General features: G+C 50.0%; 4 protein-coding genes across 5 annotated transcripts in view; 1 reads left to right on the top strand and 3 right to left on the bottom strand.

Moving 5' to 3' along the window:
* Nucleotides 1-252: 252 nt before the first annotated feature.
* On the bottom strand, nt 253-7,934 carry NT5C3B (5'-nucleotidase, cytosolic IIIB). The gene is made up of 9 exons (XM_075723112.1): nt 7,700-7,934; nt 5,733-5,831; nt 5,089-5,158; nt 4,533-4,579; nt 3,964-4,049; nt 3,697-3,786; nt 2,439-2,601; nt 1,219-1,419; nt 253-879 (listed from the first exon to the last, which is right to left on the bottom strand). The coding sequence occupies exons 1-9, from the start codon at nt 7,796-7,798 to the stop codon at nt 769-771; spliced, it is 966 nt and encodes a 321-aa protein (XP_075579227.1). The 5' UTR covers nt 7,799-7,934; the 3' UTR covers nt 253-768.
* A 467-nt stretch (nt 7,935-8,401) lies between these two features.
* On the top strand, nt 8,402-11,992 carry KLHL10 (kelch like family member 10). Its single transcript, XM_009485045.2, has 4 exons — nt 8,402-8,891; nt 9,522-10,139; nt 10,838-10,987; nt 11,539-11,992. Exons 1-4 carry the CDS (start codon nt 8,472-8,474, stop codon nt 11,908-11,910), a joined length of 1,560 nt encoding a protein of 519 aa, XP_009483320.2. The 5' UTR covers nt 8,402-8,471; the 3' UTR covers nt 11,911-11,992.
* A 1,051-nt stretch (nt 11,993-13,043) lies between these two features.
* On the bottom strand, nt 13,044-18,362 carry KLHL11 (kelch like family member 11). Its single transcript, XM_075723111.1, has 2 exons — nt 17,890-18,362; nt 13,044-17,798 (listed from the first exon to the last, which is right to left on the bottom strand). Exons 1-2 carry the CDS (start codon nt 18,360-18,362, stop codon nt 16,202-16,204), a joined length of 2,070 nt encoding a protein of 689 aa, XP_075579226.1. The 3' UTR covers nt 13,044-16,201.
* Nucleotides 18,363-19,681: 1,319 nt separating this feature from the next.
* Nucleotides 19,682-24,557, bottom strand: part of ACLY (ATP citrate lyase) — a 29,815-nt gene continuing 24,939 nt past the window's right edge. For both annotated transcript variants that reach the window (XM_075722623.1, XM_075722622.1), the window contains 9 exons: nt 24,067-24,194; nt 23,779-23,872; nt 23,348-23,502; nt 22,428-22,578; nt 21,717-21,860; nt 21,360-21,473; nt 20,745-20,827; nt 20,493-20,569; nt 19,682-20,302 (listed from right to left, as the gene is read on the bottom strand). In XM_075722623.1, coding sequence (XP_075578738.1) covers nt 20,208-20,302; nt 20,493-20,569; nt 20,745-20,827; nt 21,360-21,473; nt 21,717-21,860; nt 22,428-22,578; nt 23,348-23,502; nt 23,779-23,872; nt 24,067-24,194 — 1,041 coding nt within the window. In that variant the 3' untranslated portion in view covers nt 19,682-20,207. The remainder of the gene's footprint in view (nt 20,303-20,492; nt 20,570-20,744; nt 20,828-21,359; nt 21,474-21,716; nt 21,861-22,427; nt 22,579-23,347; nt 23,503-23,778; nt 23,873-24,066; nt 24,195-24,557) is intronic.

A 24,557-nucleotide genomic window follows, 5' to 3' on the forward strand; every position in this document is an offset into this window, starting at 1 on the left:
CGCTGCCACCCCCACCCTCGGCAGACGAACTTACTTCTTGCTTTGCGCAGCAGCGTCAGATGAGCTCGGCGGGCCTGCGGGGACGCCGGGAAAAGGCGTTTTTACAGCAAGAGCTGTAACGGAGCGAGAGGGACGGCAGGGCTGGGGCGCGCGGGGGCCAGGGACCTGCAGGGTTTCTGCAGGGGCCGCGGGGCTGGGCGATGCCGCGCCTGGCAGGGCCACGCCAGCCCATCCGTGGGTGGCACCACTGGAGCTGAGCCCGGGGAACTTTGAAGCCCACAGGAAACAGGACAAGAGAGAGGCTTGTTTTCTTAGCCAGGGACACAGTAAAACTAAACAGCTTCCGTCTAAAATAGGTCTGCCCTCAAGCCACAGCAAACCGTCTCCATTTCTGCGCTTGGCTGCTGAAGGAAGCGCGGAACGTTTCTACCCGAAACATGAAATGGTTTGTTGTGGCCTCAGGTGCTGCCTGGCATGAAGTCCGAGTGGGATGAAGTCTGAGTGGGAAGCAGCAGAGCCGGGCACAGGTGGGCTTGAAGGGAGTGGAGAAGCTTCCTCCACCTTACCCCTCCCGCTCCCGGGCTAACCGAAGGGGGTTGGTGGCATCGGGATGTGCACAATACACAAGAGCCGGGGCAGGGAGCCCGCCCAGCATCAGGATGGAGTCCGGCAGGTACCAGAAGATCCACTCCAGCTTTGTTGAGGGAAGGACATTCACTGCCCAGACGTCGTGCTGAGGGGCCGGAGCTGGGACGCTGCCTTCCTAGCTCATGTCTCGATAAGGATGTACCGGAGAATCCCGTTGACCACATCCAGCGTCTCATCGCTCTCCAGCACGATGTCGTAGGCATCCAGGTACTTCCCCCTCCGCTCTTCCACCTGCAGCGTGGCCGCCGGGATGGGGTGGAGAGGAGAGGGCCACAGAGAGAGAAGAGGACTGTAAATGCCAGCAGCCAAGAATGAAGATGCTGCACCCACAGCACTTGCATCTCTTGATGCTACCGAAAAGAGGGGTCAAGAACCACCCCAACAATGCCCCAGGCACACCGGGAGCTCGGCAGACACCCCCCAGCTCCCTCCGCACACCCCACGGGAGCTTGTACAAATCTCTCGCATCCCCCAAATCACTCGGGCAGCTGCCTGCCCCTCTCTGCTGCCCCTCAGGCTTTGCACCTGGGGAAGGCTGGCAGGGAAGAGGCAACTGCTTCTCACACCCACCTTGTCATTGAGAAAGCCAATCTTGAGGATGTTCTCCACACTTGGAACGCCATCTGCCATCGTCAAATCACCCATGGAGTCCCCCAGCAAGATGATGCTCGTCCTAGTGCTCAGCTGCTGGAAATACTCCGTACCTTGCAGGACGCTGTTGTTCTTGTTGTAGGTGTGGATGAGGGGTCCCTTGAAATGCGTGAGGACTCCCTGTGCAAACAGGACAGACAAGTTGATCCCGCAGCAATCTCTCCGCAGTGCCGCAGCCTCAGTACCCTTTCTGGAATGGGCAAATGCTACCAGGGCACCAGCTCTCATCTTGGAGACACCCCTGAGGAGTCTGGAAACGCAGCAGCCATGAAACAGCCTGGAGACAGTCCCCTACAGTCCCTTTTTGCAGGGCAAGCCCTTCCCAAAGGTGAGAACAAACCCAAAGGATGGAGATCCTAGGTCAGGGCTCTGCGCTGCCCTGGAGCTGGTCAGGAGCCACGGAAAGCTGCAGCCAGGGCAGCCCCAGGGCAGAGCAGGGCCCTTGCAGAAGGCAGGACTGTCCCGCTGTCCCATGCTCCCCCGAGGACGGCCTGTCCCAACATACCACCCGTGGGAACAGAGGGCTTCATTGTAAGAGACGGGCAATTTTCTAATGTGCATTGGGACTTTTCAGGCTTTAGTACATCAACAAAAGCCTTCCAAGCTGCTTTAAAGGACATCTAACTTTCAGATCAGGCGAGACGTCTGTGGTTAACTCCATCCTCACCCTGCATCAGGACAGAGCACACAGCGCTGGACACAGAGACGGCAGCGCACTTCTGCCACCAGAAAGCAAGTTTGAAAGGCGACGAGTCCCTGAGATCGCAAGCAGACGCTCAGCTGTTCCTGCCCTCTGCCTGCCCACCTTATCCGCGCTCTCTCTCACTGCTGATCCAGCTCCCGGTGAGGGCAGGGGAACCTCTAACACCCCACAGAGCTGATGTTCAGAGGGCTGCTACGGTGGCAGCAGGTTGCAACCCCTGAAGGCAGAGCAAACGGGGCAGCCACAAGCAGCCTCCAGGGCTTTCCCGTGACCCAGCAAAGGGTCAGCTCCATCTACACGCATCAAACACTTAGAAATGTTAATAGGCAACTTTTAACCTCGCAGCGTCTCTGTTAAATGTATTGCAGCCCTCAATTCCAGTCGAACAACCCTCCTCTCTGCAAGCTCACCACACGTACGTGACGCAGAAACTCACGTTATCGTCGAAGTCCATGTAGTTGGAGACCACGTTGACATTTGAGTAGAAGACGTTGGCCTGACGGATAATCTCTTCAAGGATGTCACCGACACCAGCAGAGAAGATGAACAAGGGGACGTTGTACTTATGCAGCTGATCAAATAATTCATTGAATCCATCCCTAGAGCAGAAGTGTCCATTACACAATATTACATTACCACCTCCCAGCGAGGTGTCTGCTGTACTGTGGGCTGGGAGCGCTCTCAGCCTAGCTACCAGGCTCTTATTTCTACCTGGGACTTCCCAAACAGAAACGCACGTGTGAGCTCTGCAAAAAGCATGGGTTTTTTTGCAGCACCAGCATTTCTGTGGCGTTCACTGTGTGTGCAAGGGTTGCACTGCAGAACCCCAGGCCCCTCCTGGGAGCAGCGACCTAGCGAGGAGCTGCACAGGAACATGCAGCACACGAGCAATTTGCCCAGCATCTCCCGAACACAGCCAGCTTCTCGCCGGGAGCACAAGGCACGGCGTGCCTGCACACGCCCGTGAGAGCAGGTGCCGCCGGCTCACTCAGAAACCGCGTGTTGGAGATGCGCAACAAGTCGGGCTGCTTGCGAGGACGATCAGACAAATTTGTCACAGTCTCAGTCTGCCCGGACACAATTTCCGTGCCGAAGAGAAACTTGGGTTCAGGAAAACCCAGACAGTCTCCTCTCCAAGACTGGCAGCTCATTCAAACCAAGGCTCCCTGAGCCGGTTTTAGGACCATCGCTGCCAAAGCCAGCCTTAACAGCAAGTTTTAGCGTGACGTTTTTGTGCTGTGGGTGAAATTTGATGCTGAGCCAAGGGCCTGGATAAGGCCCAGCGGCTACAGCGAGCGGAGAGCAAATCTCTCCTGGAAGAGGGGAGCTGCACGCTGCCGCCCTACCCTGCCCCGCAAACAGCCGAGGGCTCTGACGAGCCGTGCAGGGAGCTCTGCCCTTCACCCATCCCCTCAGCCGCTCCTCGCCAAGACTCAAGGGACATGGAAGCGTTTTCCGAGCAGGAAAGAGTCAGCCGTGAACGGAGCAGCCTGCAGCCAGGGAGGGAGCTCAGGCTGGGCTCGTGGCGCTGACTTTTGGCTCTTTGATGATTAGAGCTCTGCCCCAGGAAGGGAGATTTGCATCTGCTACGCTCTGGAGGCTGCACGCAGATCAGGGTGAAAGCAAGGAGCCCTGCTTGCACAGAGGCGGGAGAGAAAGGGCTGCAGGCAGCACACTGAACCCCGAGCCTGTACCTCAGCATCACGTCCGATTCTCTGACTATCTGGGCTATGTCACCCTTCTGGATCTTCTGCTGCGACAGCAGCTCGTGCGCCCTGGTCCACCTAGGGAAAGGCAGCAGAGTGAGCTTCCCGGGCAGCAACCTTAAGGCAGTCAGAAAAATAACAACTAAAGCTTCCCACTATTGCCACCAAGCCTAGAGACGGTCCAAGCCTTGTGTCTTGTAGTCCTCAGGGGCAAGGAGTTGCCAGGAGAAGGTCGCGCTCATCGCAAGCACTCACCACTCCACCATGAGGGGACATTTCTCCTCCAGGGTCCGGTTGGGATCGATTTCAATGGGATAGTAATAGTGCAGCAGGTCTTTCAGCTGGAGCATTGTACAGATGGAAAAAAAGAACAGAGTGAACATCACGTCTAAAGAGACGGTAAGCAACAAAAAAAGCGTTTCTAAACTCCTCTAAAGCATCACACTTCCTAACGAAAAACACAACCAAAACCATTTCACTAAGCAACTTCACTCTGAGCAAATCTGGAGAAGTCGGAAGCGTTAACCCTCCGGCAGCCTGGTTCACTCTCACCTTGCTTCAAATACTGCACGTACAGATGCACACACCCCCCCTCTTCCTCCTCTTACCAGACCGAGAACGCCCACAGCTGACCATGCAAATTAAATTTCCCTTTTTAACTTCTCCTTCCATCACCACTGGCTGAAATGCAGCCTGGACACTTGCCCCGCTCCCTGTCCTGGCAGCAAGGCGCAGCTTGGAGAGCCAGGACAACCTCCTGGTGATGGGTGACAGGGACGAAACCCACAGAGCCAAGGAGCAGTGCCTTACAAAACAGCACCTACCTTCTTCTTGCCGTCCTCACTGATAACACGACTGTTATCGAGGATATCTGTAAAGACAATAAAATGCCCATGCTGTAGCCCAGAAACATAAAAAGTCTTTCTAAAAAGCAGCTATCCTGCGTCTCCAGTGCAAAATGATAAATACGAGCAATCCCCAGGCAACCTCTCTTCCCAAAAATGAGCCACGTGCGGCACATCGACGTGAGCACAGGCTCACCACGGGGTCTCAACAGAGCGGCTCCTGCTGTGAACCTGCAGCACGCACCGACCGTAGGACACTGCTCAGCTGCGAGAGAGCAACGTCAACGCTAGCAAGCTGCAGGACACAAGTATCAGAAGGGGAAGCAGCAAGAGCAGGAGACAGCTTGTGCAGCGGGCTGTGGGCTGCCCGGGGGCAAGCAGCCAAGGCCCGGAGCTGCACCGAGAGAGAACGAGATGGAACGGTCAGGCTTGGGAAAGGAGGGAAGCAGAGGATAACAGGAGCCACAGAGACCGAGAACACAAACACGGAAAACAAACAGAATTAGCAACAGTAAAAACAACGGCTTCAACTCACTGTGCGAAGTGGGGCAGCGTCTGCCGTTGCACCCAAACCTGCTCAGCGTCATGTCGAAGTCAGAAATGACCTGGAAGGCGAGAGAAGACCAAATCTGCGCGTGACCCAGCAGGCTCTACCTTTGCCATAGCTAGCCAAAGGTGCTGCTGCCTGCAAGGATGCAAATCCAGCGCTGGCGCGTCTCACGCGAGGGTGCAGACTCACCGCGGGGCACGGCGGCAACGGATGTTGCCGCTCCTGCCAGCCGTAAAGCAGATGTCTTCATCTGAGACAGCCAGCTCCCCTCCCACCCCAGCACTCTTATCAGCACCAAAAGGCATAATTCTGCTGACTTATTGCCATGGGCGGGGGGGGGTGTGTGCCTGGGGATTGCTCATATTTGTAGTTTGCAGAACAGAGAAGAAAAAGGCTCATCCAGGGAGAGCCACCAGCCTGGTCCCTCCCGCTCGCCTGGGGCTTCTCCCCCTCCACCTGCAAAACGTGCGGAAGGTGCTTCCCTGCACGAGGGCTGAAGCAGCTAGGCCACGGCCGGGGAGGCTGAGGAAGAGGGGGCGGCTGAAGGCCAGGACCGAGCGCGAGGGTGATGCATCACCCGCTCTCGCTGGGCCAGCCCCACCACAGCCGGAGCCAAACGGGGCCAGTACCTGCAGCTTGTTCATCCCCTGCTCCTTGATGGACCGGATTATCCCCATCACACGCTCCGGCTGCTGTATGCGGACCGTGGCTTTCTCCAGCTCGGGCACCTACGGGCAGGGACCCCCCGTTCGATGTCACCCGTGGGATCCCACACAGCTCCTGGGGGACCGATGCCCTCCAGCCCCTGCTGCACTCTCTGCCCTGGCCGCGCTCCCCAGCTCCCCTCATCCCGGGGCCCCGCTCCCCATGGACCCCGCTCCCCCGGGGCCAGCCTCAGCCCAGCCTTAGCCCCCCAGCTCCTCTAATCCCGGGGCCCCGCTCCCCAAGGACCCCGCTCCCCCGGGGCCAGCCTCAGCCCAGCCTTAGCCCCCCACCTCCCCTCATCCCGGGGCCCGCTCCCCAAGGACCCCGCTCCCCCGGGGCCAGCCTCAGCCCAGCCTTAGCCCCCCAGCTCCCCTCATCCCGGGGCCCCGCTCCCCCGGGGCCAGCCTTAGCCCCCCACCGCCCGCTGCTCGCCACCCCGGGCTCCCGCCACCCCGCTCCCCAGCCCACGCTCCGTATGAGCCCCGGGCCCGGCTCCCAGCTGCGCTCCAGCCCGACCCCGGCCCCCTCCAGCCCGGCCCCGGCCCCGCAGCCCCCGCGCTCACCATCACGTCCCGCTCCGCTCCGCTCCGCGCCGGGCAGGGCCGAGCCGCGCCGGAGCCACGCAGCCGCGGGGAGGAGCCGGCGGGGGGGCGGGGCTGGGGGGCCCGGGGCCGGAGAGGGGGGTCCGGGGGAGGGGGGCTAGGGCTGGAGAGGGGGGGTCGGGGGGGGCCTAGGGCCGGAGAGGGGGGGTCGGGGGGGGCCTAGGGCCGGAGAGGGGGATCCGGGGGGGGCCTAGGGCTGGAGAAGGGGGATCCGGGGCCGGAGAGGGGGTGTCGGGGGAACCTAGGGGCGGAGAGGGGGGTCCGGGGGTGCCCGGGGCCGGAGAGGGGGGGTCCGAGGGTGCCCGGGGGTGCCCGCTGCGCTCCGGCTGGGGCTGCGCCTCCGCCCCGCGGCCGAAGCGGCTCCGGCGGGGCCGGCCGGTACCGGCGATTGCAGTCGCGTTTCCTCTGCAACGCGCTCCGAGCCAGGAAGGCGAAAGAGAAAGGAGAGATAAGGATTTTTTTTTTAAAAAAAAAAAAAAAAAAAAAAAAAAGTACGTGGCAAGGGGTGTCTTTTTACCGACACGCTTCCCCCAGCGTTACCACAAAACTCATTTAACTTAAAATTTTAACTCCACACCGACAGTAACAGGAAAAGGTCCGAACCGTTTTCCAGTACCGAGACCCTCGCAGAGGTGCTCCCTGGCACCCGCGTTACCTACAGACACGGCGAGGCCCGGAGGAAAAGCAGCTGGCCATGAGTGAAGCCAGTGAGGGGTCGGGACGGGGCTCCCCGTCCTCCCGCTCTCCTCTCCCCGGCCCCGGGCAGCACCTTCCACCCCTCCAAACTGGCAGCAGATGGGGCAGCGACAGAGCATTTGTGGCTTCGCCACTGCCATTACCTAGCCCGTGTCTCCGTTTCCTCCTGCGTGAGCTGATACAAGGGCACTTCAGAGCGGTCGGTGCCTGCATTTGGGGAGCTTTATACCCAAGCTAAACAATATTAAATAAGTTGCAGGGGAATCACAAGGCTGTTTTCGCGCAGAGCAGCCATCAACAGGGCGTAGGTACAGGGTCCAGCATAACCTGGGCTGTGGTTAAGCAAACGCTGAGGGCAGCCATGGAGCGAGAGAGCCAGGAGGACCAGGACCCCATTGCCCGCGGAGGGGCTCACAGCCGGTCCCGGGTCCCCCCCGCATCTGTGATCTCATTATGGGGCATATTCCAGAACCACCAAGCAGACAGGGTTTCAGAGACGATGTTGGAAGGCAAGGACAAAGCCCTGTAGCACCTCAGAGGGAAGCACCTTCCACCGCCTCAGGCTTCAACATGGGCGACAGCTTGGCGCCCACCGGATATTCATCCTCACACATGGAGAGGAAGATGAGTGCTATGGCTTGCAGCGTCTTCAATGAGCTTCGCCTGGAAGGGAAACTCTGTGATGTGATCATCAGCGTGGATGGTATTGAATTCAGCGCTCACAAGAACATCCTCTGTAGCTGCAGTCACTACTTCAGGTCAGTGCTTGAAACAAGAGAGGATGGGGACAAAGGGTGTTTCTTTCCTAGTCTGCGTCACGTCGCCTTAGTGTATCTCCAGCACTTACATCAGCACTGAAACTCTCATCCAGCGGCTACCCATAGTCCTGCTGCCTGCCTGGGCACCAGAATGAATCCACAACCTAGTATTTAACAGCAGCTCTGGAAGTGGCGTCTGACAAACCCCCGGATGCGGTGCCGGGCTGGGAGCGTGGCCAGCCTGGCTTATCTGCCATCGGGCGGGAGGTTTTCCTTCCCCACACACCATTATTTGCTGGTATTCTTGTTGAAGCAAGGTCACCACTCGCCCTGTTGCTCTCGGTCCACAGCCAGAGGCTGTGACTCCTTTTTAAAACAACCAGCTAGTAAAACATTAATTAATAAACTACATGGCCTCTCAGCATGGCTACCGCTAGTGCCCAAACTGGTGCCCGGGGAAGAAGGCGCAGGGGTGATGGGGTCAGGGTTTAACGCAGCAAAGCTGTTTTTTCCCCCAGCACTGCTTTGTTTTTTCAGGGCTTTGTTTACCAGCAGCTGGAACAACGCAGAGAAGATAGTATATAAAATCCCTGGCACTTCACCTGAAATGATGAGGCTCATTATCGAGTACGCCTACACCAGGACGGTACCGGTCACGGCTGACAATGTTGAAAGTTTGCTAACCGCAGCAGACCAGTTCAATATCATGGGCATCATCAGATTGTGCTGCGAGTTCTTAAAAGCCCAGCTATGCTTGGAAAACTGCATCGGCATCTGCAGACTCACAGATTACTACCACTGTCCCGACCTGCGAGAAGCAGCCTACGTGTTCATCCTCCATCACTTCGAGGAGATGACCAACGTGTCTACAGAGTTTCTCGACCTCTCCGTCAACGAGCTAAAGCACATCATTGAGAAGGATGAGCTCAACGTGAAACAAGAGGATACCGTGTTCGAGGCTATTCTGAAATGGATTGCTTACGACCCGCAGAACAGGAGGCAGCACATCGCAGTCTTGCTGGGCGAGGTCGGTGCTGTCACGGCGTGGGCCCGGGCAGCCCTGCAGGGTTGGGCACGGGGCAGCTGAGCCAGAGCCGCTTTGCTTTTCTTGTAAGACAGGAGGAAATTGCAGCCTCCTAACGGTGCTCGCCAAAAAGCGAGCTTTCAGACCGTTAAGCTGCTGCTATGCTGGGGCACAGGTCAAAGATCCTGCGTTGGGGTTGGGGCAGAGCTTTTAAGTGCACATTTCCTCATGCTTAGAGCTCAAGTTTAACTGTTCCTCACATCCAGGAAGGGCCAAAGTTCATGTGGGAGGACGTTATCTCTCCATACACAAAGTTTATGAACATTTGCCCAGACAAGCTATACTATGCAAATAGCAGCAGGCGTTAGGGCAGTGTCAGTCTGCGTATGGGAAACCACCGTGCCAAAGCAGTGGCAGACTCCCTGCCATAAAATCGAATTATTTACCCTTGCACACCCCTTTCTGGGCCGGCTAAAAACTACACATTTAATTCTCTGGTTCTCTAACGAGCTTTAGACAACACCATACCGTGGCCTGAAAGCAAAGCCATCCAGCATTGGATCTATCCACAAAGGATACCAAGGTATAAAGCATCCGCATTAATATTCTAACCTCCTTTTTTGCATTTTTCAGGTTCGACTGGCACTGATGCAAGCAGAATACTTCATGAACAACGTCAAAACACACGATTATGTGAAGGACAGCGAGGAGTGCAGAGTTCTCATCATAAACGCGCTGACAGAAATGTACAACCTCAATATGCATGGCCCATCTTATTCTGATTTCGCCAACCCGCTGAGTCGGCCTCGCCTGCCCTATGCCATCTTGTTTGCTATCGGAGGCTGGAGCGGGGGGAGCCCAACCAACGCCATCGAGACATACGACGCCCGTGCAGACAAGTGGGTGAACGTCACATGCCAGCAAGAAAGCCCCCTTGCCTATCACGGCACGGCTTATTTAAAAGGCTTTGTCTACGTTATCGGAGGATTTGACAGCGTGGATTATTTCAACAGCGTCAAACGGTTTGACCCGCTTAAGAAAACATGGCAGCAGGTTGCACCCATGCACTCGCGGCGCTGCTACGTCAGTGTCGCCGTTCTCAACAACTTCATCTACGCCATGGGAGGGTTCGATGGATACATGCGCCTCAACACAGCAGAACGGTACGAGCCAGAGACGAACCAGTGGACACTGATTGCCCCCATGCACGAGCAGAGAAGCGATGCTAGTGCGACCACGCTGCATGAAAAGGTAAATGGACTGTGAGATCACAGAAGCAGTTAAGGTTGAAGTATAGCGAGCAGGACAAGGAACCAAACAAACATCAGCGCGCAGCATTATGCAGTGAGCAAGTGCGGGTGCTTTCATACGGCGTGTATCGAGGTAGGGACTTCCATGGAGCTCAGCCAGTGATAAACGCAGCTACCACTCCGAGTTCGTCATCTAGATAGAAAAGAGGAGCTCTGGGAGCAGGAAAGGTAACAAATGCTCCCTTTAACGTGATGGATCATTTAAAATAAAGAGGAAGAAAGTTCACATAAACCTTATTCATTAAATCCTGGAGCTACAGATACAAAGCTCTGTAAGAGGCAGCCACTGGCTGGCGCAGCAGAGATGCAGACAGGAGTGGTAAAACTCCTCCAGAGCTGCTTACCACCAAGAGCCCACTCGCTGCCCGACAGCGCTTCTCCCCACAGGTCAAATACCACGCCTACCTGCCTCATGCAGTTCAGGAAATAAAGGGTCTAAATCCTGCTGGCCTGAATAACTCACTGCACTTCTATTACTTCAAACCCAGGATGACCATTCCCATTAAAAAAAACCCAACAAAACAAAACCAACCAACCAAAACCTCCAAAATCCAACCACACCGTTCATTTTCTCGATGTGTTCTCCCACAAAGTTTTAACTGCCCTGCTCACACTTTTTTTTTTTACTCCTGTAAACAGGTGTATATATGTGGTGGGTTCAACGGCAATGAATGCTTGATCACAGCTGAAGTGTATGATGCCACAACAAATCAATGGACCTTTATAGCCCCAATGAGAAGCAGAAGAAGCGGCGTAGGTGTGATTGCATATAGAAACGAGGTGTACGCGGTAAGGGAGAAGCAGTACCTCTGCCATATCACCACCCAGCACTTGTAGTACTTATTTTTGCTAATCTGCATTTCCTAGATTTTCAGGCTGGCCATTTGCTCGTAACAGAGATTTAGGGAAGAAAGTCGGAGCCAGAATGGTTGATATGCCTCCTGAGAATATTATCACCTGCACATTTTTTTGTTATGAAAAATGTGCGGACAATGTTTAAGCAGCTGCAGTAAAGAAATTATTTTCTGCTGCTGCGAACAGCCTTAGCAGCACAGAACATTTGCTTGGTCCTGTTTATCTTATCCACGTACTGCATTTAAACTCTGTAGCAGTGTAAAATCTAACATTTGCACAAAATAACTTTTGGACGCTCCAGAAAGAAGAAGGGAGCGGTCTGCAATAAGCAAGCGTTGTGTTTAGAGATCACACGCTCTCAGCAATGCTCAAACTGAAGTCAGTGAGGCAGGACCCGCTACCATCTTAGTTGTGCACGAAATGATTTGGCTGACTTAGCAGGTGAGGAGAGGCCTATTTCAACTCTGTACCTTTGGCATTCACAGGTAGGAGGATTTGATGGAGTCAACCGGCTTCGGAGCGTGGAAGCTTACAGCCCTGTTGCCAACACGTGGCGCACAGTCCACACCATGTTCAATCCTCGCAGCAACTTTGGCATCGAAGTGGTGGACGACCTTTTGTTTGTGGTTGGGGGCTTTAATGGTTTTACTACTACTTTCAACGTTGAGTGTTATGATGAAAACGCTAACGAGTGGTACGACGTTCACGACATGGGCATATACCGTAGTGCTCTGAGCTGCTGTGTGGTGCCAGGTCTCTCTAACGTCAGGGAGTACGTTGCCAGACGAGACAGCTACGTGGACAACTCTTCAAAGGAAGTCAGGTTCATTTCTTCAACAAGTAGCCTGCCTGTATAGACAGCTCCGCTTAGCTAATAAAGTCTTCAGAGCAGCAAGTGAATGTATTCACTTATTCTAAAATAAAAACAATTGATACAGGCCAAAAGAATAATTAGTATTTAAAACTTTCATTCTATGGCACCACAAAATGTGTGTCAGCCACAGCCTACATAGCAACTTAAAAAACAGAAGGTACAACAGAATGCTAGAGAAATAAAAGGTTTATTTTCATTAATTCACTTATTACAATAAACTTTAGTACAGTGTATTTAAGGTAAAGAACATTACACTAGGATTTGTTTCAAACAGCCTATACACACATACTACTTTACCTTCCTGGAAGTAAGTACAGGAGTGCTTCTTCCCCAAGCAATCTGTTGAAGTCTACATTAATATCGACAGGAGAGTACAGCTGCCGCGATCCACAGTGACATGGACCTATGAGGAGTATCTGACTATTAATGGTCTTCAAACATCTCGTTAGTTCTACACTTTACATTCGTATTAGTAATAGGATTAGAGATCCTCAGGAGCACCTGTTTTATCAGACTTCTGCTCTGGACTGCCAAATTAGAGATATGATTTACACCCTAACATAATGTGGACATAGCTGAAAGTAAATCTAAGCCATAAACCGCTTACTTTAAGCTTGCTTTTTTAAGCCCATTCAATGTTACAACATACTATTACAAGGTTGTCCTAAAAATAACCTAGAAAGTTGCAATTCTTTGTGGCTCAGTTTGTCTATTCTGTGACACGCAAGCTGAGCCAATATTTCTGATTTTAACCTTAACTGCAATGGAGGAAAAATTTTATCGAAATAGTATAGCAGAACGCTTGGCATAGTTATTCACAATGCATGCTAAAAAGTTGGCATGTTTTCTTCATTTCTGGAGTGGTATCCTACTATATGCAAGAGAAAGTCTTATTAAAAATACATACAAACCCAGCATACTAACAGAGTATTCAGGCAGTTATAAAATACTATGTACACATATGGCACCTAGAAATTACTACAATGACAGCTGAGTCTAGGCAGGATGTGTCCTACTCCACTAATACTTTGAGCAGAAAGACAGGACGTGAAACATGCATTTTGTGTCACATATTCAGTACAGGTATAGAGTTATGATTGTCATGAGGAGGAAAAACCACCCAATGTTCTTCTGGAAGGCCAGAAGTCAGCCTTCTAATACCTAACTGAATACATACTGGGATCTTACTGACATTTAACTAGCCACTATAAACACACGGAAAGAATTCCCAGGCTTTTGTTTATAGGATTGTTTTATAAATACCCAGCAAGCTACAGCAGTCAAGGGCCACAAGGAATTTGTTATGCGATTCACAGGTTAGTGGGCTAGATTACAGCCAGTCAATAACGCAATTCTTCCGAACGCCTACATGTGATACAACGGATAGTTAAGACTTGTCAGTTAAAAACCATGTGCAATGCAATTGGTCCACTTACAGTCAAGGCTTAAAAAAAAGAAAAAACAACCCCAACTACTTAAAAATTCCATAGAATTGGCATAGCAAAAGTTAGAGCAAGCCAGTGCTGTTCACAGTGCCCATCACTCACCATGCAAACAGAACATACGGCGATATAGCGCATCACGTACAGAATGACGGCTGGCATTCACAAGTTAAGCTGTCCAGACACTAAGCTGTTTTGACGCTGTCTTTGAGTGGAATGTCTTTAGTAAACTATACAGCTTGTGAGTCAGCCAAAAGTTCTCATGGTAAGTGCAATATCAATTTTGCTCAGGAAAAGAAAGACTGCAAGAAGTTTGTTCTTGCATCTAACTTTGTTGCATGCTGCCACACATTAAACTATTTAGTTCATATTCCAGCTAAAATAGTAATCTTGGTATTTCTCCCTATAAATTGCCCAGATTTGTTGACAGACTGCAAGAGGGCTTTGGCAGAGCTGTGGTGGTCTGACATACTACCATCCTTCAACTGCTTGCTAAAATCCCTACAGCAAAGTCAGTGGGATGGAGTACGTAAAATCTTCTCACTTGCTTCTGTGCAAAGTCTGGTGAAGTATCTTAAAATCAGCTCCCACAAATTTAAGTTAAATCAATAGATTTGGTACTAAAGCTGTGAGACATTTTCACACTTCTATTCCCAAATCCTGCTTGTAGGGGCAGTAATTCTTAAACTACCCCAGCCAAATCTGCAAGTTCATGGGCCAAACTCCGCTGATTAACCCCTTGCTTACAGGCCTGCATGAGCTGATTTGGTAACGGTCACTTCTGAACATCAGCCTTAAACCTGAACAAGCTTACCTACTTCCTCTCTTGCATTAGGCCAGCATCATACAATTTAATCTGCCCTTGCATAACAATCCAACAGGCAAATAAAGTACAACACAGTTACTGCAGATGAGTAAACGGACACTAAACTGTTAAGATTTTCAAGGTTTGTTTTTTGTTTTTTTTAACCAAGGCTGGATTATTCTATTACAAAAAGACAAGTTATTGATATCAAAAGTGGCAAGTGAACTGCAAAGTGGAGCATTAAGAGACATCAGAGAAACCTTTACACACTACGTGGTTGAAAGACTTACCCAGTGTTTCAGATATGATCTAGGTTGCCTGCTGAATTGGAAAATGAGAAGTATCAGCTCAGAAAGCTAAACAATTAAAAAACAAAACAAAACAAAAAACCAAACCGTTCGGAAGTTCTTTTGCAAAGAAGTTGCCCACATCAAAAACACCAACAAATCATCATATGAACTGAAGACAGTAAACAGATTCTCCAACAATGTTTGTCCACACAAAGTTTGGAACACCCTGGTTACTCCTCCCTTTCCCTTCCCTAAGATCCTGAGTTAAATCACATGAGAAAACCTGGAACATTCAAATGAAGGGAAGGATGAGGAAGAAAAGGAGGTAGGAAGGATGCATTGAACCACTAGTAACCTAAACCATCCTGGAGCTCTTTGGATAAGGGAGGAGGAGCGTTCAGTGGGACAGTTAACTGAGAGGCAGTGATACTCTAAAGGAAGTATTCCGCATTCTGTTCCTTGGGAGTATAGCAGTAAGCAAACCAGAGCCAACCAGGGCACTGCTTTATGTAAAACCACCTCAAAATGCCAAAAAGTATTTAAATCAGCTTAAATCCTACCGCCACAGTAAGTGGGGCAATTCAAATATTTAGAGACTGTGAAAACTCCAGATGCCTCTAAAAATCTTCTTGTCATCAGTAATTGACAGCCAACTATCTCCCTTCAAGAGGAACACCAAGTGCTGATTTGTTAAGGAGCACCACAGCACAAGTTTCTTGGGGAAGGATACCGAAGGCAAAGGGTACTGATTGTCAAAGACAGGCTGGAAACAGGCTCGTGGGGGTTCTTCTAATCACTTTTTCACTAGAATTAAAATACTTGCAACATTTGAGAAAGGATCTACAAGTAGCTCAGGTTTCAATCTCTTACTGTGAAATAATCTCATTCCTACTAATCCACACTGATAGAAGCGAATAGTCAATGTTGGTGGGTGGCTACTTCGCTGGTTTTCTCTCCTTTTATCAGGCTAATTGTTGACCCAAGTTTCTAATGAAGCTGTCAAAGATAAACTCAAAGCATCTTCAGATACACCTGAAAAAAAAATCTACTACCTCAAGTTCACTGTTCTAGCAACTGTCTTGTGTTCTACCAATCATCCATTCATAAACAAACTCTGCAGCCTCTCTACAACATACAGATACAAAATATTTAATACACATAGAAACATCCTGAAGTAATTTTATAAAGAAAGACTGTGCTTTTGTTTTCATATATAGGTATAACTATTGCACTTGCCTCCAACTTGGGAAAGCTAAGTACACTAACACCAACTATACATGAAGTTTAGTCACTGAGGAGGAGAGAATCAAAGGAATGTCAATATATAAGTGCAAATAAAACAGGTGCTTTCAAGCACACACAAATGTAACCGCTAAATTAGTAAGATCTTTGATTTTCAAAATAGAACTGTTAGAGACTAAGTCTACAGGAATCCTTGAAAACAAAGATCTGAAGAGAGGAGTAACAGACTTAATGTTCCCGGAGATATTTCACAGCCCACTACAGGCTACAGTGCTTCCCTGGCCACCATTAAGTAATACTGTTGGGTTCACATAGTTTCTCAGTTCCCACCCATCCTCAATTTCTGAGCTGCTTAATTTTCAATACATAGAAGATGCTGGTTTTAGGCATCAAATCCGATCAACACCCTCATGTCTTACAAAGACATATCAAGCCTAATAAAATGATTTAGCATAGTACTTCCCAGATTCATCAGGAGGAGTGATATTCCAGAAACTAACACTCGATCTGTGAGCGTGGCATTCTCCGTAAAGTTAGGGAGTGTCGGTGTATTTCCTGCAACTGCCTTTCCTGCATTTGCCTTATTCTATCTTTTTGCCACATCAAATTTTGTGGCATAGGGTATCTTTGTGTTCCCTGCAAGCATCTGAAGGGAATTCTCACATGGCAGGCTGTTGCTCTGCAGCGAGGCTGAGGCATAGGAGGCAAAAGCATCCAGCGCTTTCTCTCAGCACAGTAACGATAGGCCTCCTTCCTGTATTGCTTGTCAATGTCATCGCTGTTCTTCCACCCCCCAATGATGAAAACATCATCTTTATAATAACAAATAGCTGCTCCTTCAATGCTAAGAACCTCTGGGGGTAAGCTTTCAAGTATTTCATCCGAGGCCCTGCCAGAGATCTTTATCTTGGCCTCCTCATTATCTATAGGGTAACTCTTGGGGCAGCACGATGCTGTATGGTAAAAGTTTGTGTTAGCAACAGACATCTGAAAAGAGCAATAATTATCAATGAGTGGCAGAGACTCCACATCCTGCCACTGCCTTGTTTCAGCATCGTATCTGATAATAACTGCCCTCAATCCATCTTCGCTGTCACTGTCAACTGGGGTACGAGCAGCAAGATAAACAAACCGGTCTTCTATAGAAATAGCTTTGACATCACGAAGAATCTTTGGTGCTGACTCCAGGTTAAGCCACTTGTCTTGCTCAGGATTATAAATGGCCACATCTTTAAAGCCAGGACTGAAATTACCATGTCCACCAATACTGTACAAGTTTCCTTTAACTTCAGTAAGGCCAAAAGAATGCTTTCTGGTTATGAGATTGGAGACTTGCTCCCAAATATTTCTGTTTGGATTGTACCTTTCTACAGTCTTGGCAAACCCTGGTTCCATGGAGCCAGCCACATAAACATAAGAGTCTGTCACAGCAACAGCATGCCCATCAAGATGGTTATGTATGTGCGGTAAGTTTACCCACCTATCTTCATCGATGAAATACCCTACACACTCACTCAAGTAATCTCCTCCCTCTGATACACCACCAATCACCATAATGACGTCCATGTTTTGTCCAAAACGCGGCAACAACGCTACCGGACAAGCGGAATGTTGTAGGTTACCAGACTGCAAGTTCTCAGACCGCAAGGCATGACTCTCCACAGCTTCAGACACTAATTTAACGCAGGCTTCATTGCTCAATACCAACCTTTCAGATTTAACGTGGCGAGTAAGGTAAGTGGGCTTCATCTGAGACAACCTAAGCAGTTTAAAAAGATCTTCAAAGTACCTCTCTCTTTCCTCCGGATTTTTCTGAACCCACTTCAAAACAGTCTCAAAGAGGATTTCTTCAGAGTCCACTGTGATCTCTGAGTCTGAGAGCCAGTCTCTGACGAGGTGAAAGGGCAAAGTGTAAAACTCCTCATCTTGGATAACTCTGTGGAAGTTTCTCCTGATCATATCCTGAGCTTTGAGGGCCAGCTGATTCAAGGAATACATGTGGGCTAAGCTGTGAACTGCAACGCAATTGGAGAGGTTGAGCTTCTTCTTCAGAAACTCTCCACAGAACTCTTTTAACCGGGTCAGTAGAAACCTGCAGAACAAACGAACAGGGGTGATGCTGGGGCCCGGCTGCCGCCGGTCCGGTCGCAGCCAGCCCCCGCCGGGGCCCGGGCCCCGCTCACCTGTCGGCCATCTCCAGCACCTCGTGGACGTTGCCGGGGCTGACGCGGATGGTGCCGGTGTACATGAAGCCGATGACGGCCTCCACCGTGTCGGGGTCGGGGCCGCCCTCCGAGCTCCACTTCTGCAGCTCCACGCGGCCCGAGAGCGACTCCGCGAAGCCCCCCGAGAGCAGCGGCGTGAAATACTCGGTGGCGGCGGCCAGGACGGAGCGGTGCGCCCGGTACTCGCGGGCCGCCCCGGGCCGCCCGCCGCCGAAGGCCAGAGTGATGTCGCAGTAGAGGCCGTGGCGGCGCTGCTCGTTCTGCCGCCAGGCCAGGTCGGAGCAGTGCGCCGGGCACCCGAACTCCTCCGCCTCCACCTCCCCATCCACCCCGCCGCCCCGCGGGCCCCCACCCTCCGCCTCCGCTGCTGGCGGGCCGGGGCCCGGCTGCGGCTGAGGGGAGGCCGCGGCCGCCGCCATCTTGTCCGACATGGCGGGGTGCGGCCAGTGCGCCTGCGCGCGGGGCGCCGGCGGCGTGCGTGACGTGCGCCGCGCTGCCCCCTGGCGGGGAGGTGGCGCCGCCGCCGGCGGTAAAATGGCGGCCGGGGCGCTGCGGGGAGCGGGCAGCAGCGCAGCGCCCGGGGTGCCCCGTCCCCTCGGCCCGGGCCGCCGTCACCTGGGGGCAAAGGGTGCCCTGAGGGCAGCGGGGACGGGACCGAGGTGAGCGCCCCCCTCGCTCCTCAGCGAGCAGAGAGGGTGTTTGGGGCAGCATCGCGGCAGAGGCACCCGGCCGCCCCCCGCCTCAGGCGAAAGGCGGGACGGGGGCAGGCGCTTCCTGCTCCCCTCGCTCCCCGGCGAGCGCCAAAAACCCGTCCGGAGGGATCTGCTAGGCCTGCCCCACGCAGGGGTTGAGCCTGGCCTGCCCCCGATGCTTCTCCGCCGTGGGATCGCCCCGGTGCCGGAGGCGACAGCTGGGTGGGCTGGTGAGGGCCCTGCTGCGACAGCCGCAGCAGCTGCCAGCGAGCTTGTGGCCTGGCAAAGGCGGCTTGCTGCGCCCGTTGCAGGTGCAAGGGAACTGGATCGCTTTGCCAAACTGCATAGGTACCACAGACCAGAAATACAGGCACAGTTTTATTCAGAGCCTTGAGCTAGCGTTTTGATTATTTTTCTCCTTAACGTCACTCTCAGGCAGGCCTGCAGGGAAAGGACTTTACACAAGGAATTCACCCCAACTAAGGTACGCTTTTTGTTGTTAACTAGGATGGAGTGAGCTGTAGTTGATTATTTCAACATTTACTATACAACATGATACAGCTCCCCAACTCTTGTATAATGCTGTATCAATTACAGATAATTACTTTCCTCCTTTTTCTTCTCTTATTTGCTGAATGTGTGTGACACACTGAAAGATGGCAGGTTAAATGTATGTTTTTTGTGGTGGTCTCCCCCCCCCCCCCCCCCCTTTTTCTTGAACCAACCAGAACAGACACTACAAGAGGAGTAACCACCCTGAGGTTTGGTATTTTGTTAAATGACTGTTTCTCAGCTTGTCACACATTCCACTAGACACAGCTTGAGACCAACTTTTAGAAGCCAGAAGTGGAAAAAGAATAAATTAGTAGTGTATTCATTTATTTGAGTTTGGTTACAATACACAGACAAGTAGGACGCTGAAGTTATTACTGAGATTATTTTTGCATCTGCAGATAACAAGTGACATTCCATATACCAGCAATCTAATAGTAAATGAGAAGTTGTTTGCATAAATACAGACACTGGAATACATGTAGTTTCACAGTCTTAACAGCAGTATGTTACAACTTTACACTTTAAATTACTACACCAGAGTTTGAGTAACATTGGGTATACACCAGCAGCAGTCCTACTATTCAGGATACAATCAGACTGACACAATAAACAAATTGAAAAACAACCAACAAAAAAAAAAAGCCCAAGTCATGGGAATGACAGGTACTTTCCCCTCTATCAGGAAAAGTTACAGCTTGTTGGATCTTCCACAAGTTCAGCAAGACTGTACCTATGAGCAAAACTCCTCTCCCAAAACTGTTAAAGTCTTTTCTGGAAACAAAACAAAACGAGGAAAAAATAAAAAGGTGAGAGACAGTATTAAATACAGCACATACATATGGAATATCACAAGTTTTGGTTTTTATTAGAGTAAGTTTCTATTCTTACAAAACAGTTGCTTTGCACAGTTTGACCAGGCAGCTCAACATCTATGTACCAATGGCCTTTATACAAAGTCCCATTTGTGGCTGTCCTCTGTGCAGGCTTCTGTCATCTTGAAGTGACATTCTGAGGCAATACTACAGGTTCTCACATAGTCATGTGCTCCGGTAAAACATAGGATATGTCATCCCATGGGTGACGGTACAGACCTTGCTTCAATCTCTTCTGATCCAGGTAGTGTCCTAAAACAAAAGTGGTTTATGTTACAAAATTTCTGCTCCTCCTCCCAGTCTTTGCCTTGAAACAACTTTGATTTCTGTATTCCTGCAACCAGCATTTTGTCCCAAGTCCCCAGAGGTTCACATGTCCCATGTTCGTGGTGGCAGGGCATCCCCTCGTAGGAGGGAAGGGGCAGAAAGATGGCAAACTTACCAATGAATCCCATACTCCTGCCTAGTACAAAGATGCCATTAAGAGCTCCTATATCAATATATTCATCTGCTTCTTCCCTGCAAGAGAAAATAAATTAAGTAGTTCCTCATAGTGATCTATTTAAGGAATCTATCTTAGAAAGGCTACGAGTCTGCTCTAGTGCCAGCAGCAACACCAAATTCATGTGAAAGCTTCCCTCCCCCAAGTCCAGGCTATGTTTCCTTCACAATATCCTTTTGAAATCCTACTTACCGTGTGAAAGAGCCACAATTCCTGAGTGCGTCAACAAAGGCAACACCAATAAAGCCATCTACATTCAGGATGAGATTTGGTTTCTGCGGGAAATGAAAATACACTCCCATAAAGATGTTAACAGTGGCAAATGATGTTCACCTGGCAACTTCCATCCTCAAGGGTAATTTGAGGGTTGCCCATAATTGTGGGCACACGAGCCTAGTGACAGAGAATGCTGTTCAGCAACCTGAGCAAGAGGCATGCTTAATGGGAATGATGGAAAAACAGCCCCAAACAATGGGCCTGCATTCGGTTCAAACCACAGAGATTATCTGCCACAGCCCATTGTGTGTGCTAGCTCTGCGTCGGATTTAAAGAATACAGCAGTTCCAGATATACTGTGGACAACAACAGGTAATGGGTTTTGGTTTGTTCGGCCTTTTCCCAGTGTCCAATAAATGCCTTTAGCCTTGCCAAACTGTGGTTGTACTTGGCCCAAAGTCTACCATAGAAAAACAAAACCCCAGCAACAATTTATGAAGCATTGCAATTGAAATACAGTATTAACCCCATGTCACTTGTGCCCCAGTAAGAAAAAGTGCTCAAGAGGAGATAAATACTAGCGCATTTCACCTTGGAAGTTGTAATTTTTTCTACTTCAAGTGCATAGTCCAACAGCGGGGTGGCAGGGAAATGCTGCTTCACGTAGTCTTTGAGAATCTGAACTCTCATGTCTGGGTTATTTATCTGCAAGTTAAGAACACATTACAGTCACTGATGTTGCCTCTTACACAGGTACTTGCCATAAGCTTTACCATCTGCAGGTTTAGGATTTAAGTCCTGAGAATTTGGTCAATAGCTGCCTCTGAAAGTTGCTAGCTTTCTTTCCTTTAGTTTCTTTTCTCTCCCCCACCCCTCTAAAAAAAAACAACAAAAAATCCAACCACCCAGCAAACCAACCTCCAGTTTGTACTGATGCAGTCTGCTTACCGATTTGACTCTGTGTCCAATGCCCATGATCAGTTTCCCTTCTTTCTTCATCTTATTCACAAACTCCATAGGGATAATCCCACTGTCAAAGGCTTTGCTGAACATTTTAGCTGCAGCATCCAGTGCTCCACCAAACCGGTCACCCTGGGTGCAACACAGAAAGGGAATTATAGCAAAGGACTCCACAGTTAAGGTACAAAAAAAAAAAAAAAAACCAACCCCACCAACATTATACCCCATCTGCCCTGCCTATCAATGTGGCATTCATGAAATTCAAGTCAGGCAGGCACCTGAGATAAAGATCTATTTATAACTCAACACAAGTGTCAATCTGTAGCCAATGCATCTCCAGTAGAAACAGAGTGTGGGGGGAAATGCAATCTAAAGTCTGTTTTATTCATGTTTTTACTTGTCAGTGTTAGAAGAGACTAGGCAACCATATAGGGACAATGCTGACAGCAATTTGGCCTCTACAAAATACATCTAGACTCAAACGAGACATCAAAATAGCCTTGCTTACTAGAAAAACGGACTAGGTTGTAAACCTAGAGCATCAAGCTATTAGAGTTGAATTCAACAGAAATTCAAAGTGTGAGTGAACAGACAGAACCTGTCCATGGCTCTGCAGCCAATCTAAATCTTAAATAGTAATACAACCTGGACAGAGTAACAAGCAGCAAAGCTAAAATCTTCTGGAGATTAAGTACTTACAATAGTAAGAAGGCCTGAAGTGAGACTTGAGACAAGATCTTTTCCAGCTCTTGCACAGACAATGGTGTTGTGGGCTCCAGACACAGCAGGCCCATGATCTGCTGTTACCATCAAACACATCTCAATGAACTGGCAGGCATACTTTGGTAACCTGAGCAAGGGAGAGACTGAAGTCATTTATTGGAAAGGAAAGTGAATAACAAGACACTTGTTGTTATATACTGGACAGTGACTTTTGGTTTAGGTGTATGCTTGAAAGAAGTAGAACAGAGAGAGGGAGCTGTAGGGTCACCCATCAGTGCATCCTAGTATCTTTCTCAGAGATCAGATTTTTATTCAGTTTCCACGGGAGCTGTTTAGCTCAGAGGTGAGGATCGGTTTTGTAGGCTGAGTTTGCACACGCTGAGCTGACTGATGGGTAAGCTCTGTGGGTCTCCTCAAGGAGAGCCACGAGGCTGTGCTACAGTTCTGTTCATCCTGTTCTGCTGAGCCAGAGATTCCAGCTAGTGCCAAGAGTGCCTCTAATGAAAGCACGATCACATGAAGGCAGCGAACTTCGGCCATTCAGAAAGTTCCCTGTAGGATGGTTAGCAAATGCTTGTAAACTCCCCAATCTCTCCAGAGTCAAGGTGACCATTATAAAAGCAAGTAGTCCGAGAGTGTGAAACAAGCCTAGAATAGAGACATTTCCTCAACGCACCACAAAACTTGTGGAAAACTTCATCCCAAGACTAAAACATACTGTATGAAGCCTTGAAATGCTGATGTGGTCTCAGAGGAAGGGATATAGAAATGGCATTTCCAATGAATCTAGATTCACAAAGGAATCCTGGAGTAATGTTTGTGCTTAGAAGTCTATTAATAAACAAGCAAAACTTCAAGCCAAAGAATTTGGGAGCTTTCACAAAAAGCTGCCTCACCTCCTTTGAAACCAGAGCAGGCCCAGAACCCCTCCAATTCCCATCTCTTCTTTGAAGACCTCGGTGATTGGCATCCCAGCATAAATTAGTTCCTGACCTCTCTCGTCACAGATGCTTGTCATAAAGGAAGCCGGTTTGCGGATCAGACCCAGCTCCTGAAATCGCAGCATAAAGATGGGATTTTAAACATTCCATGTTAAAAGCAAGGGGTGGTAGGAGGCAGAGTGGTCAAACAACAATGCCTTAAGCTTGTCCTCAGAGCAGCTTCCAGAGCCTAGAACCAGCGTAGCCAGTGAGCTCACAGATAACACTATAAAGTGTGAGATAAAACGCCAAGGCAACACAGTTATCACCATAAGCATCCAGAATCACAGCAAACATCCTGTCTGGTTTCCAAGGAACCAAAAAGCAGGTAAAACAGCACAGCTCACCCTTGCCCAGGAGTAATCCATTGGCACAGTTGGAGGAGGCACTTCCTCAGCTGGTTCAATCACTCCTTTGGCCACAAGATCCTGGTAGACAGACCTAGGGAGATAATCCATTTATTAACTTAAGTCCTTTTAAGAGTTACAAGTGAGGTGGTCTTAATCTAGACCTTAAAACCCCAGAATGAGTAGAAGTTGCTGTCCTTCAGCAGGAATATTTTCCTTTATCAGCCTAGAATCAGTGCCCTAACCGTTTTTATCCCCTGCTGAAGGTGCCCCATTAACGTGACTTACTGAATGACCTCTCCTAGCTCATCAAAACTCCGGGGAACAAACACACCAGCTTCCTTCAAGGCTTGATTCTTTGCAACAGCAGTTTCAGAAGCCTGGTTGGCACAAGCTCCTGCATGGCCAAACTGCACCTACAAACAAGAGAAGGGACAGCAGTAAGGAATACAAGTTGTTTACCTGCAGAGAGTAAAACAGCATAAAGAACTGACTAGGAAACTGGTGACAGGGGAATACCAGTGACTGCACATCTGCCACCTTCTATGGGCTAACAGAACTCTTGGCTGCCGCTGCAGTCAGTACTGCAACATGCAGGGCATTTTCTGATCTGGAATCACTCCAGGTTCTTCCACTGATGTTCTGCCTCCCAAAATTCCCCCGCTCTCCAGAGCTGCTTAACATGCATCTTTCCCATTCCCACTCCAGAAGCAGGTGGCTGTTAGAATCTGTTGCATTCCCTGGGATCTTTGGGCTCCCTTTACAAGTATGCAGAATCC

Source organism: Pelecanus crispus, chromosome 18 (assembly GCF_030463565.1).
Source record: "Pelecanus crispus isolate bPelCri1 chromosome 18, bPelCri1.pri, whole genome shotgun sequence".
In the NCBI taxonomy this organism is placed as follows: Eukaryota; Metazoa; Chordata; class Aves; order Pelecaniformes; family Pelecanidae; genus Pelecanus; species Pelecanus crispus.